Source organism: Miniopterus schreibersii (assembly GCF_964146895.1).
Source record: "Miniopterus schreibersii genome assembly, chromosome: 3".
Lineage (NCBI taxonomy): Eukaryota > Metazoa > Chordata > Mammalia > Chiroptera > Miniopteridae > Miniopterus > Miniopterus schreibersii.
In genome coordinates, this window is record NC_138103.1 from 14,352,156 (window position 1) to 14,365,859 (window position 13,704).

The 13,704-nt window shown below is 47.8% G+C and overlaps 1 protein-coding gene across 11 annotated transcripts in view; it reads left to right on the forward strand.

The window, feature by feature from the left end:
- RBFOX1 (RNA binding fox-1 homolog 1) overlaps positions 1-13,704 on the forward strand; it is a 1,935,778-nt gene that overhangs the window by 1,064,446 nt on the left and 857,628 nt on the right. For all 11 annotated transcript variants that reach the window (XM_081132161.1, XM_081132157.1, XM_081132151.1 and 8 more), the window contains one exon: positions 10,631-10,678. Coding sequence is in view for 4 of the 11 variants with exons in the window: in XM_081132144.1 (XP_080988270.1) it covers positions 10,631-10,678 (48 nt within the window). In the remaining 7 variants the exon portion in view is untranslated. The remainder of the gene's footprint in view (positions 1-10,630; positions 10,679-13,704) is intronic.

Below are 13,704 nucleotides of genomic sequence, written 5' to 3' on the forward strand. Positions count from 1 at the left end.
TTCTCAAAGACCGAAGCCGAGGCACAGAGAAGTGGCCTCATAAAGCCACATAGCTGCTAAGTGGCAGAGCCAGGATTTGAAACAAGGCAGATTCATCCCTGAGGTTTCTCTCTTATGTATTTCGATCTACACTTGGGGGTGAATCACAGTGTGGCTTCTCATTGCATCTCCCCCCTAATAATCAGTGTGAATTATTTCATTATCTTAGTGTTGCCCAATGTTCACGTGGCACATTTCTTTAAGAGGCTGGTATACTAGTCAACTAAACTATACTATTTTTTCTTTCCTATTTTGAATCATTTATATCAGTGATTCTCAGTCTTTCTCATCTCATGGCACACATAAAGTCATTACTAAAATTCTGCAGCACACCGAAAGATATATTTTTGCTGATCTGACCAAAAAAATAGGTATGATTTTGTTTCATTCACACCGGACGGCTACTGTTGTGTTGGCTGTTGTCACTTTTTAATTTGACAATCTAAGGGGAAAGAGGTGAGTGCCCCTGACTAAATAGTCAGGCGTTGCATGTTTTAAAACTTCTCATGGCACAGTTGAAAATCACTGCCTTTTGTAGACAATGTGGGAGGCAGATACATGTAGGGTATATCAGACGCAGGAGACCTGGGAAAACATGGGGCCCTATAGGAAGGGGGAAAAAAAAGCTTCCTATAGGAGATACAAATTCCAGTTCTGACTTGTCCCTCTGCTGACCTTGAACCAGGTTAAATTCTCTGGGCATCACATCAAGCCTGTACATTCCCTGCTTTAGCTCCCTCTTGGGGTCATTTTAAGGCGTTTGTAACAACACAAGAGCCACGAAAGTCCGAAGGAGGCCAGAGGCAGGACAGAATCCCATTGGTACCCATGCTGTTCAAAGGGAAGGCCCGGTTTCCTTGGAGAAGGGCCTGACTGTCTGCTGAGTTGCGTGCTGACTGCGTGGGGGTGCACGTGTCCTCCCGCAGCCCTCTCTCCGCATCTTCAGCTCAGTGGCTTAGCTGGAGTGTGCTAAACTTCAGTTCGATAATTGCATCCTCAAATCCCTTAATGAAGGTGCCTATCAAAGTATAAATAATTACCGTAATTTCATATTTGCAAACTCCATCCTGGCTGTTGATGCTTCGCCTTCGTTCAAACGGGAGGCTCGGGGGCCCACCTCAGCCCTTTCTAAGTCAGGGAAGCTCAGAGCCCAGAGGAAGGCATCTTAACGCAGCCCCCCACCCGGGAGTCCGGGTTTACCTTCGCTGCCTCCCAACACTGGACCTCTGTGGTTTTCTCCTGCTATTTATAAATCCAAGGGAGCGCTGCCTTTTTGTTTGGAGGCTGGTGATGCAGACATCTGTCCTCAGCAGAAGCTCTGCCGGGGACTTTCAGGTGCAGCCTCCAGCGGGCCCACTGCGAGGCTGGCTCCCCGGCTCCCACACCTGCCTCCTCCATAATCGATGTGCTGGGCCCTGTATCCGCTTTAGTGGAAGGACACCCCACTGGCCCCTTAGGCTTCTTTCTTCATCTTCCCTCGGATTCCACTTCTTTAAATATTCACAAGAGGCCATCAAAGGAAGTGCTGGGATCGTCCAGGAGGCTAAAAGCCAGAAGCCACAGACAGACAGACAAACATATAAGGTTTGGAAGCATTTGGGCTGGTGCCTCTCTTAGTACAGCTTCGAAGGTGTGTTCAGATGCTGGGGGTGAGCTCAGTGGAAAGGGGAGCAGCTAGGTGGCCGGGCCAGGGCCTCCTGGGTGGGTATGTTTCTCTCCCCCACAATGTTTTAAGCACACTGGCTTGTGGGGAGAGTTTGCAGCTGACAGCTCCTCCACAAGCATTATTCTTAAAAGCTGAACTGAAATTATTCACCTCATGTAAAAACAAGTGCGATTTACATCTAATATGGGTAATTACTTTTACAGTTAATTAAAAGCGTCTCATTACACTCCCGCTGCGATGCCGATGCATAGCTCTTATTTGCAAACAGACCCTTGGTTTGAGTTCACCTCCTGACGCACGGCTCCTACCTGAGGGGCACCGCCTTCCTCGGCATCACCTTTAGCTGTGCAGAGCCCGCAGTCCCGGGCTGCCAGGGCTCCTGCCACCTGGCTCGCTCGTGTCCCCTGAGGACCAAGCAGCAAAAAAAAAAAAAAAAGAATGAAAGAAGGTAAAGGGATTAGCCAAAGACCATATATGCATAAACCATAAACAAACAAAAAAATTAGAACAAAGAGAACAAAGTCATTCATGGGGGTGAGGGTGTTATCCTCAAAGAAAGAAGACAAGCTTCTTAGAGGAGTGCCCTGCTCCCTTTATTTGCATAAAAGCTGGCTGTGGGAATTGTTCTGTGGTCTTTCTGGCTGTACAGATGTCTTCTGCTACCCCCTCCCAAAGAAAATACCCCCTAAGGCCCCTTAAGAGTCCTACAAATGTTTACAAAATCAGCAATTTTGCATTCCGACCTAGCCAGCTAAGCCAGGGTTGGCTCTTTTGGTTGAATAGACTTATGCTGAGCTCTTAGTTTACATACTTTTTTTTTTTTGCCATTTGTATAATTTCAGGTGAAATAGCCCCTAAAGTCTGGGTCTTCTTCATGTTTAGATTGAAACCTCATTGTTTTCAGAATATCCTGTAAAACAGAGATCTCTCTATCAGACTGAAATTTCTTTCACACATGCTAATAAAATGCCTCCTCGAATGATCACATTCCTGGTGAGTAATTAAAGCATGTTAATTAAAACGCATCGTCATTTGAGACTTAAATTTTTGAAGGGGCAGAAAGAGTTGTGGTTTTCCAGGAAGTTTACAGGCCCAGGGAATTGGATGTTGTGGTCTGTCTAGTGCGAGGAGCTTTGGATGTTTTGTGAAGTTACTTGCTCCCATCTCCTGGCCGTGTGCAGTATTGCAGGGGCTGAGCCACTTGGCGAAGGGAGGCGTTGCCACGTGGGTAAAATAAATCAAAGCACGCGTGCTAGGCTATTCTCCATGCATTCACATGACCTTATCGGAGCTTTGGTCTTTTTAGTTGCGTGAACCGAGGCTGAAGACGTCAGCTGAAACGCATACATGACTTCAAGTTCGGACCAAGTATGGTTACAAGACAATACAGTTATTTAGTTTTTTCAAGTTGAGTCAAAATCATTATCCTTAACTAAGGCAATTAAATTTAGACCAATGATTTAAATATTCAGATTCAAGGATGATATTGGGCATTCAGGAAAACATAGCTGGTAGACCAGATGGATTTCGATGCCTTTCGTATCTTAAGCTGTCAAAGCCAATTCCCTACCCTCTCTGACACTCAGTTTTCTCATCTGCAAAGTGGAAGCATTGGGTCAAATGGCCCTTATGGCTTATGTTAATTTTAAAAGTCTGGGTATTTATTAAGGTCAAAAAAAGTAAGAATTCAGGTTGCAGTTAGTCACCACTGTGTTCCAAGTCCAAGAACTGAAACTCATATTGGTTGGCTTTTTAAAAATTAGAAGTAATTGTTTTTCTTAGGACAATAGGAAACTTAAGCTTCCTATTATCAGGAAAACTGCTGTTGAAAAGGAGACCATTTACAAATGAAGGGGAACAGAGTATGCCACCCCAAAATATGCCTCTTTGACATAAGGATAATTGGGGGTGATTATTTTTTGAGGATACAGACTCAGGAGGAGAAGCTCTGAAAACCCAATAGAAGTTACCCTTCTGTAAGAGAAATTTACATTTATGAGGGAAATCTCCATGTGTAAGAGATCCCCCTCTGTACCAAGGAGAGGAGGGATGACTGAATCTCCAGGAACTCTTATCATTGGAGATAAAATGACTTAAATCTGCAAAACAGCCTTCCCTTGTTTACTGTGCTTTTCCTGTCCATCTCCCACAATTGGCCTCCCTGCAACATTTTGTGATTTTAGCTGGAGATGGTATTTAAGGGGTGGCTTGGGCTATTTAAGGGAGTTATTTGTTTTCCAGGGATCCTCCATGCATACAGGAGGTATACATGTTAGTAAACTTCTGTTTTTCTCCTGTTAATCTGTCTTTTTTTGTGGGAAGAGGGGTCTTCAGCCAAGAACCTAGAAGGGTGGAGGCAATATTGTTTTTCCTTCTCTATGTAACTTTGATTCCGAGTTTAAAATGTCCTTCTGAATGTTTTTGTAGTGTGATGTCAAAATGTACTTTTTCCCATCTTGCAGTGGCATTTATTTTCTGCTTGAAAAGTAAGAGGGAGGCACTCTGGTTTCTTCCTCAGTAGAAGGGTAGTTGATCTAAGCTTGATGGGGGTTTGTCAGGTGAGCCTTAGGCTGTGTCCCACCCCTGGTCCCCAGAGATGACTTAAGCTGCGTGTTTCCTATGGGACACTCTGGCACTCCGAGCATCTGAGACCAGGAGAGCAGTGCTGCAGCAGAGATGCAGGGTCCTGACCCGGCTCTCACCTTAGATGTAAACACCTGGCCTCTCCCTCCCGACTCCCTCCCAGGACTGATGGATGAAATCATTCATTTAGAGGTTACAGGGTCTGTCTTCTGAAAACCCAGGGCCCAAGAGCACAACAGCCTGTGACTACCTTGGGATCTCCTTTTAAGGTGTTTTTTTTTTTATCCCCTAGGGCGTGGACTACATGGGGTGGCCTCTGAATCACACCTTCCTTTTCTCAGTGATAAGTAGCCAAGTGCCAAACAAAGAAGATTTGTACTGGAAAGCTCCTTGAGGCTCTTGATTAGTTTTCTGTGGCTCCTGTAAGACAATTGCCACAAGTTCAGTGTCTCAGAACAGCAGCAATGTGTCTGTAAGACCGAAGTCTGAGTTTGAGGTGTCCGCAGGGCTGCACTTCTGCCGTGGTCTCCGGGGGAGATTCCTTCCCTCCCCTTCCAGCTCCTGGTAGCTCCTGGCATTCCTTGGCTTGTGGCCGCATCACTCTAGCCCATGCCTCTGTCTTCAGATGGCCTTCTCTTCTTTCTGTCTCGTAAAGGATACTTGTCACTGGTTTTACGGCCCACTCAGGGTGACCAGGGTGACCTCATCACAAGATCCTTAGTTATATCTGCAAAGACCCTATTTCCAAATAAGGTCACGTGCACAGGTTCCAGGGAGGAGGACCTGGCCATACCTTTTGGGGGAGGGGTTACTAGTTGACTTACTACAGGCTCCTACCTTCTAAATCTTCCCAGGCCTCCTGGATCTCATTGGCAGATGTTTCTCTCCAGCCGTTCACAGGGACCATTAATTCCAGGGGACTTCAGAGATGTGAACAGCCTGGATCCATGGTCCAGGATGATGGTGTCCGTATATGGCAGGCATAGCTAACCCTGACCTACAAAAATCCTTAAAAACAACCAACACGCAGAGCGCAGAAGAAGAGAAATCTCTCTCAGGAGAGAGAACCGCTTCTGAAAATAACAGCCACACGAGTTCTTGGATGTCTCAGAAGCCTCAGGAGAGAAAACTTTAAAAAGAGAACTGTTTTTAGGTTCCCCAAACTCCGAGCGGAACCAGGCCTCTCCGAGGCATTTGGAGGATGTCAACAGTGACAGCAGACGTGGATCCATGACTTGCCTTGTGCTAAGATCTTTGCCTCATGACACCTGAGGCAGTCATTACCCTTACTCTACAGACAGGGACACTGAGGCACAGTCTGACAGCTAGTGTGGGGGTGTCCAGTGATGCCAACCCAAGCAGCGGGACCCCAGAGCGTGTGTGGAAGCCCATCGGTTGCCAGGGACAGTCACCGTTCGGGGTTTCCGGCTGCAGAAAGGAGACCGGCTGCCTTCCGCAGGGAAGTGGATTGCTTGGCCATAGTGCATGGCTCCAAATTCCTACTTAGCGCTTAAGTAGTTGAGCTGTTTTCCCAGCGAAGTCTTCCAGCGGGACGGAGGCACTCACGCAATTACTCGGGTTCAGAAAAGGTCAGGCCGGAGCCCATCTGGAGACACCAGCTCTACGTGGGGCGATTGGAACAATAATTTGTTCCCGCCAAAGTGACATTTTTCCAATTTGAGTCCAACATTGTTCTGAAGCAAGTGCCGTCCCCTGGGGCGCCTCCTGCATAGAGCTGCATCAGATGACAAACCAACAATATCATCTAAATAAAAAGTCCAGCACGGACTTAGTAAATTAATCCTGACAAGAATAAATTGAATAATCTCAGGGATGCGGCAAGAGCTCTGAGGCCGCCAGATGGCTTTCTTCTGTGGCTTGAGGGTCCTCAGTGGCAATTAAACATAAAGCCTGCCTCTGGGTCACTGATTTGGTTAGGCAGTTGATTAACACCTGCCACTTCTTCCTGGGGACGTCAAAATCGGATGTGGACCTCTCCCTGCAAATTCGACACATTTTCACTGGAGGAAAGAAAGGAAATTCTCCCTTCCCCTGGTCAAAACTGCACAAAAGCCACAGGGAACTACTCTTTGTTTCTAGATGGCATTGCCTAGTTTAAAAATAATCTACACGTTTCATCACTCCCGTACCAAGTTCATCTCTGCTTTCTTGTTATGGTTCTTAGCAGATGAATTCAAAGAGAGTTCTTAGTAAGAGGAAGGGGTACCTTGCTGACTCAATGTCCAGGGTGGGTCGGAGAGCTCGGCGGTGAACATGAGGGAGAAAACTGTGACCTCAGGCCCTAGGACTGTGCCAGACAAAATCATCTGGGAATCTTGTCTTAATCTGCTTGGGCAGGCTGCCATGGCAACGTACCAAGACTGGATGGCTTCAACAACAGAAATTTATTTCCCTACAGTTTTAGAGGCTGGAAGTTGGAGATCAGGGTGCCAGTGTGGTGGGCTTCTGGTGAGAACTCTCTTCCTGGCTTGCAGAGGGCCACCTTCTCTCTGTGTCCTCACTTGGCTTTTCCTCGGTGTGTGCCAGCCAAGAGAGAGAGCAAGTAATCTCTGAGGTCTCTCTTCTTATAAGGGCACTAATCCTATTAGATCAGGGCCCCACCCTTCTGACCTCATTTAACTTGACTTATTTCTTTAGAGGCCTCTCTCCAAAATGCAGCCACACTGGGAGTTAGGGCTTCAACCTGTGCCTTTGGGGGGACACAAATATTCAGTCCACACGTTGGTGAAAATGCAGATTCTGACTCAGTATATCTGGGGTGGAGACCGAAGTGCTGCGTTTGAACAAGCTCCCTGAAGATGGTGTGATTGCTCGAAGTCTACACCCCACTTTGAGTCGCAAGTTCTCCCCGTTACCCCTGTGTGGCAGATGAGGGGACCGAGGCTTTGAGACTTGCCTGAGGCTGCACAGCTATTAGCTGGTGCAGTCACACTTCAGGTGCTGGAATCTGGTGCCTGGATGGGAGCTGCTGACTCACCACACACTGGCCTGTAGGCAGCATCTCAGCCTGAGCCCACAGCGGGATCTCTAGATTTCTGGTCCCTGGTCCCAGAGTTTCAGATTCACTAGGTATAGAACAGGGCCCAAGAATATGCATTTTTAACAAGTTTTCAGGGGCTGCTACTGATCCAGGGAACGCACTATGGAAATTACAGCTGTGCCTCTTCTTTAGTTATTTTTGCTTTAGGCGACCCTCCCTTCCCACAGCAGGGAGAGCAGGGAGACACATAGCCTGAATTATCCAGACTGACCAACCACCTTGAGTAAAATCACCTGAAAGGAATGGAAAGTGCTGGTTAGGAGCCACATCTATGTATAGCCTTAAGCTCCACGGTGAATTACATGATCATTCATCTCAATTTTCATACTGTAAAATCTAAATAATGCCAATCTTGGATGCTTGCAGAGTTTGGAGACACATCCAGCACAGTTCCTGGCACCAAAGGGGCATTCAATCATCGCTCACTGTTTCAATCCCACTCTGCCAATATTCAAAGTCTGTTACATAGAAAACAACATCGGCTCCTTACGACGGGGTCCCACTCTGTTCCACTCTTGATTCGCACAGACCTGGAATTTGCTGCACTTAATACATCACTGTGGCCATGGCCTTTCACTTATGCCAACCCTGTTCTAGTGACGCATCAGCTGGAGGAAGCCAAGTGAGAGGATAGACTTCACTTACCCCAAACTGAACGGCTATTGCTCACAGACCCCTGCACCTTCCTGCCACATCCACAGCCCTGGCCTCTCCATGGCTAGCAGCTAGGAATGGTCCCTGCCCTGCGTCTCATCTTCTCAGTCCACATCGATCTTTCAGGACATCTGTGGACTCTGCCCAGACTCTGACCTCCCCCCCTTCCGACACCTGAACGCCAGAACTGGTCTCCTCCCTGGCACACTCGGGTTCTCAACTGTCTATTCTTGTAGAAGTCAGGTCACATGTGTCCTCTCTTCAGAACCTCTGAGTGGAGACGGGTTCTGGTGAGCACGTGGAGGACTGGGAACCCTGCGGACTGCCGGCGGGGGGGAGACGGTGCAGCCACTGTGGAAAATGGTATGAGCTTCTAAAAGAGAGAGCCTCTGGTCCAGCAATTCCACATCCCATCTGGGCATATATGCAAAAGATTTGAAACCAAGGACTTCAACAGATATGTTCCTATGAACCTATGTTCATAGCAAATTATCCAAAATAGATAAAAGTTGAAACAACCAGTATCTATTGATGGATGAGTGGATTAAGAAATGATCTATACATATCATGGATATTATGTCAGGGATGAAATTCTGACACACATCACATGAGCCTTGGATGAAGAAGGCATTATGCTAACTGAAATAAGCCAGACACCAAAGAGCTAATATTATATGAGTGTTATAGACTCAATTGTGCCTCCCCCCCCAAATTCATATGTTGAACCCCTTCACCTCTAATGTGACTGTATTTGGATATAGGGCTTTTAGGGATGTAATTAAGGTTAAATAAGGTCACAAGGATGGGGCCCTAATCTGCTAGGACTGGCGCCCACATAAGAAGAGGGAACACCGAGCTCTCTCTCCATGCACACAGAGAAGGGACCACTTGAGGTCACAGCAAGAAGGTGGCTACCCACAGCCTGGAAGGGGGGTCTCACCAAAACCACTCATAGCAGTACTTTAATTCTGGCCTTCTAGACTCCAGCACTGTGATAAAAATAAATTTTTTTTGTGTAAGCCACCCAGTCTGTGGAGCTTTTGTTATGACAACTCTAACAGACAGACACAGATAGTCAAATTCATAGAAATAGAAAGTAAAATCATGGTTTCTAGGGGCTGCAAGGAGGGAGAATAAGGACTTGCTTAGCCTGGGAAAATGAAAAAGTTTGGAGATGGTCCTGACTGGGTGGCTCAGTTGGTTGGAGTGTCGTCCTGTGCACCAAAAGGTCGTGGGCTCGATTCCCGGTCAGGGCATGTACCTAGGTTGTGGGTTCCTCATCGCCCGTTATTCCTCTTACTCCCCTGCAGCTGCAGGGGTTCCCTTCCTCCAGGGTGACCAACCCAGCACATTTCCCCCGAGATGCCCTCCCCCAGGCGGCCCCAGGGCCCAGCCCTTAACTTTCTTCACTCAGTTGCTGCTTTTTAAAATGTAAAATTTTATTCTCTTGCCCTCAGAGTCCCCACCCTCTCCTCCCTGCTTTCTGTTTCTCCATCGTATGAATCCTCCTCCAGAAAAGCAAACACTTATTTACATGTTTGTGATCCTATGTCTTTTCCATCCGAGTGTAGGTCCCACAGGGCAGGGTCGCCACGTGTTCCATGGGTTACTGAGTCCTCAGCGCCCAGAGCCAGGCCTGGCAAGCAATAGGCACTGACCGCGCACCTTTCAAATGAGTGAATGGATATAACGGTTGCCCGTGTGTGAGTGTGTGTGTGAGTGTGCGTGCACCATTCCACCTAAACGGCAAGTTCCTTGAGGGTAAAAATCATGTTTTTTTTCACCATTGCTTTCAAGAGCAACAAGAAAAAAGGCATAAAAAAGTAAGCAGGCAATAAATATGGACCGATAGATAGAGGGACGGATAACGGATGGATGATGGATGGATGGATGGATGGATGGATGGATGGATGGATGGATGGATGGATGGATGGATGATGGATGGATGGATGGGTAGATGGATGGATGATGATGGAAGAATGGATAGATGATGGGTGGATGGATGGATGGATAGATGATGATGGATGGATGGATGGATGGATAGATGATGATGGATGGATGGATGGATGGATGGATGATGATGGATGGATAGATGGATGGGTGGATGGATGGATGGATGGATGGATGGATGGACGGACAGATGGACGGACAAATAGATAGATGATGGATGGATGGATGGATGATGGACGGATGGATGGATGGAAAGATAAAAAGTAGATGGTGACAGTTTTGTGCTGAAGGGAGGATGACTTCACTATTCTGAATCTGGGATGGGAGAGAGACATTAAGTCTGATTAAGGGCAGCCTGCTGATGTGGACAAAGGTGTCTGGGGAGCGTATTATTATATAAACCATCAGCTTCCCTTTGCCGTGGCCTCTGATCCATAGCTTTTGCCTTTGCCCACATCTGCATGTAATAGAGCTTCGTTATGACATCCATATGTCTGTAATGCAAACACCAAGGCACATACTTCTAAAAAGCGCTATAAAGAGCAATGGCTCGAGAAGCACTGCTGGGGGGAGGTGCGGCTGGAGCTCTATTATTTTAAAGGGCATTTCAACGACACTGCCGAGTGTTCCCTGACCATGGGTCTGATGCTTGTTCTTTCTTTCTCTTCTCCTCTCAGGATATCAAAGCAGACTGCAACACCTGCGCGGAAATAGAAGACAGAAAGGTAAGACCATGTTTTTCATTGTCTTGGTTTCCAACAAAACAAGAACTCGGTGATCAAAGCCCAGTGTTGCTGGACGGTGGCTTGCAAAGGCCACACTCATGCTGATGTTAGACACGTCTCGACAGTCCTAAATTATTCATCATTATTTCCTTTGCTCTGTGTTATTTCTGACAATTTAGATGAATGCATAATGTAAGTTATTTAAGAAATTGGTGCTGATTTTTTCCTTAAGTCATTTTGCATTTTAGTTGAATATTGTTGAAGATTATATATAATGTCTCATATTGCCTATTATGACACACAGGATGCATAATATTAGGGTTTTCTGGGGGTGTCCCTGTATTTGATCTACACCCTTTGTGTTGAAGAGTCTGCCTCAGTTTCCATCATGACGCAGTCACAGGAGCGGCGACTTCCTGTGATATAAACCTATTTACATGAGATGTTATGGGGGCTGCAAGGGGAGGACACTCCCTGCACATTTAGAGTTTTCCCCCCATTTGTCTTCTTGTTACACTTGGTGCGGATCCCTCAGGAAAAGTGCTGTTGGGCCAGTGGCTCTCCACTTTAATATTCTCAGGGTCTCTCTTTATTGACAAGAGTTCACAGAAGTTTCTGGGGCAGAGCACATCCTAGCAGATCAAACTTTACCTTTATCGCCTTGAATCCAAAAAAAAAAAAAAAAAACAAGTGAAATAAGGGTATGTATCTCCTGGCTACTCTGGACATCATTCCACAATCTCAGAAGATGTTTCTCTCCCCGACTGCACCACTATTGTCGAATGCCATTATCATTTCAAGCAGGGGTTTCTAGCCCTGATGATGCCATAGCTCAGTCATCTGCTGATTAATAAGGTGGCGGAAAACTTCTCAAAACAAATGTTCCTTTTCACTGAAAGGCAATCTCCCCATATGGAAAGAAATAATGATACAGTAGCTTGAATGCTCTCTGTGTGACCTTCTCTTAGTTGGGGTTTTGCGTCGCTCCGGTTGGCAGACAAAGGTGTTTCCATTCAGATGCGCATTCGCCACATGTTTACGTGCTGGTATCCTCAAGGGCATGTGCTTTGTGAGTTGGACAAACAGAACTGTCACTTGGGCTGACGTGTCCACAGAACTTTTCGTCTGCTCCCCCAGCCCTGCCGTCAGTGATCTGCCCCAGGCGCTCGGCTCATGTCATGAGGACGCGCGTTCTGCTCTGCTTCCAACGTTCAGGGTGTTTTTACTTCCCCTGGACTTCTATGGAATTCACAAGCACGTTTTTGCCCAGTAATTTTTCTTTCTTTCTTTACTGTTTTCTTTTACTTTCTTCGCCAGTAGTTTTTGAAAGATGCCAGGAGAACTGATGCTGTTAAAACAACATCAGTTCCATCAGCAACAAGATAAATGAGCAACCCAGATAAGCTCCGGGCAGCGAAAGCGGCCACACGGCCCCGCTCCCCTCCCCGCACTGCCTGTGGGCCTATGTCACCATGAGAACCATGCCCAAGCCTGTGGCCGGCTGCCCTGCGGTGCTTCCTGGTGGGGAGAGGCCACATTGGTCACTCTGTATGTGGCTTCAGCTGTTTTCAAAAAAGTAACACACGCGCACACACGTGTGTTTCTGTGCTTTGTCGTGGACTGGTGGGCTGAGTCAGGCACTTCAAACGAAGCCTCGCTCCTAAAGCGTCCTTCCATTGCTTTCTAAACTTGACTTCACGTGACTAATGACGCGTGAATTAACCCAACCTTTGGCTGCACTTAATGGTGACGACGCCTAGAGATACAGGACTGTAACATCTCCTTCTGTTTCTATTGTCTTACTCTCTGAGGACCCTTTATTTCTTCCGTTCAACAGAACTTCACTTCCTGTCTAGATTCTTTTCCCATTTATTTATTTCTGTGACGTGTCCGTTTGGGCTGTCGCTTCTCTGTGTCTCCTAAAGCGGCTGGGAGTGGGGGTGAAGGGCTGGAGGCAGCTTGTATGCGAAGGTCCTGTCTCTTAATGAAAAAGTGAAGATGCAGAGCCTAATCGCCTGAGAGGGCCGAGTCCACCCCCAGCAGAGGAATGCCAGCCCGCCCCTCCCGCAGGGCGCCACAGCAGCCCCCGTCACCCTGTCCCTCGAATGCCCTCCGGCAGGCCTGCCGCCCGCCGCGTAATTACGGAATCTCACCCTGGAAGCGGTGGTGCCCGCTGCCGGCGCGTGCGGCCCTCTCCATTTAATCCGAACGCTTCTGGCAAAGTCGGTAATTTGATAAAGTGGAGTTGAAGTGACAGGAGATGGCAGAGGTGCTAAAATAATAAGCCAGCCTGCCTCTGAAGGGGCCACCCCTTGGCCCCGGTGGGTTTTTATATAATGCTGAGAGCTCCGAGGGGGAACCGGCGTGTTTCCTCCAAGCTCCGTTTCCTTCAGCCGGGAAAGCTGATCACAAGGTGTCTGGGACCCGGTGGCCTCCCGAGAAGCCACCTTCTTTTCCTTTCCCTTCCTTCCTGTGTGCCCCTGGGTATGTCCCTGTGCTCCTATTTATACTTCTGCCTGCATAACTGTTGAGTATCTTCTTGATAAAAGGACTTTAGAAAACCCAAGGTCTCCAGTTTTCCCTCCATTCTAACACTGCCTTTCCCGCCGGCCCCCCCAGCGTCATACCTTACCCCACTTGCTGAGGCTGTTTGCCTGGGCTTGGGCCGCTTTCCCCTGGAATCCAGACCAGATGCACTGGTGGTGGCCGAGTGGTGGGTTTCAGCAGTTGGACAGAGCCCTCGTCCTAAGGAAAATCTCTCTCCTGGGTCGGCGGCAGCCTGGGCTCGACCGGGACTGTGGACAGAATGAGAGCAGTTTCCTTCCCTCCTGCTTCTCTGTTTTCCCTTCTCCTGATCCTGCTTCCCGCTGGCAGGCGGAGAGCTGGCCGTCGTTTGGAGAACTTGCCCGGCTGTTCATGGAGAAATCCGTGGTGCGCGTTGGAGCGGGGTTTGGTTTTTACGTCTCTCTTTTGCTTCCGAGACCACCGATTAGCACAACCCCTGCGAGTGGGCCCGGGCTTGGACG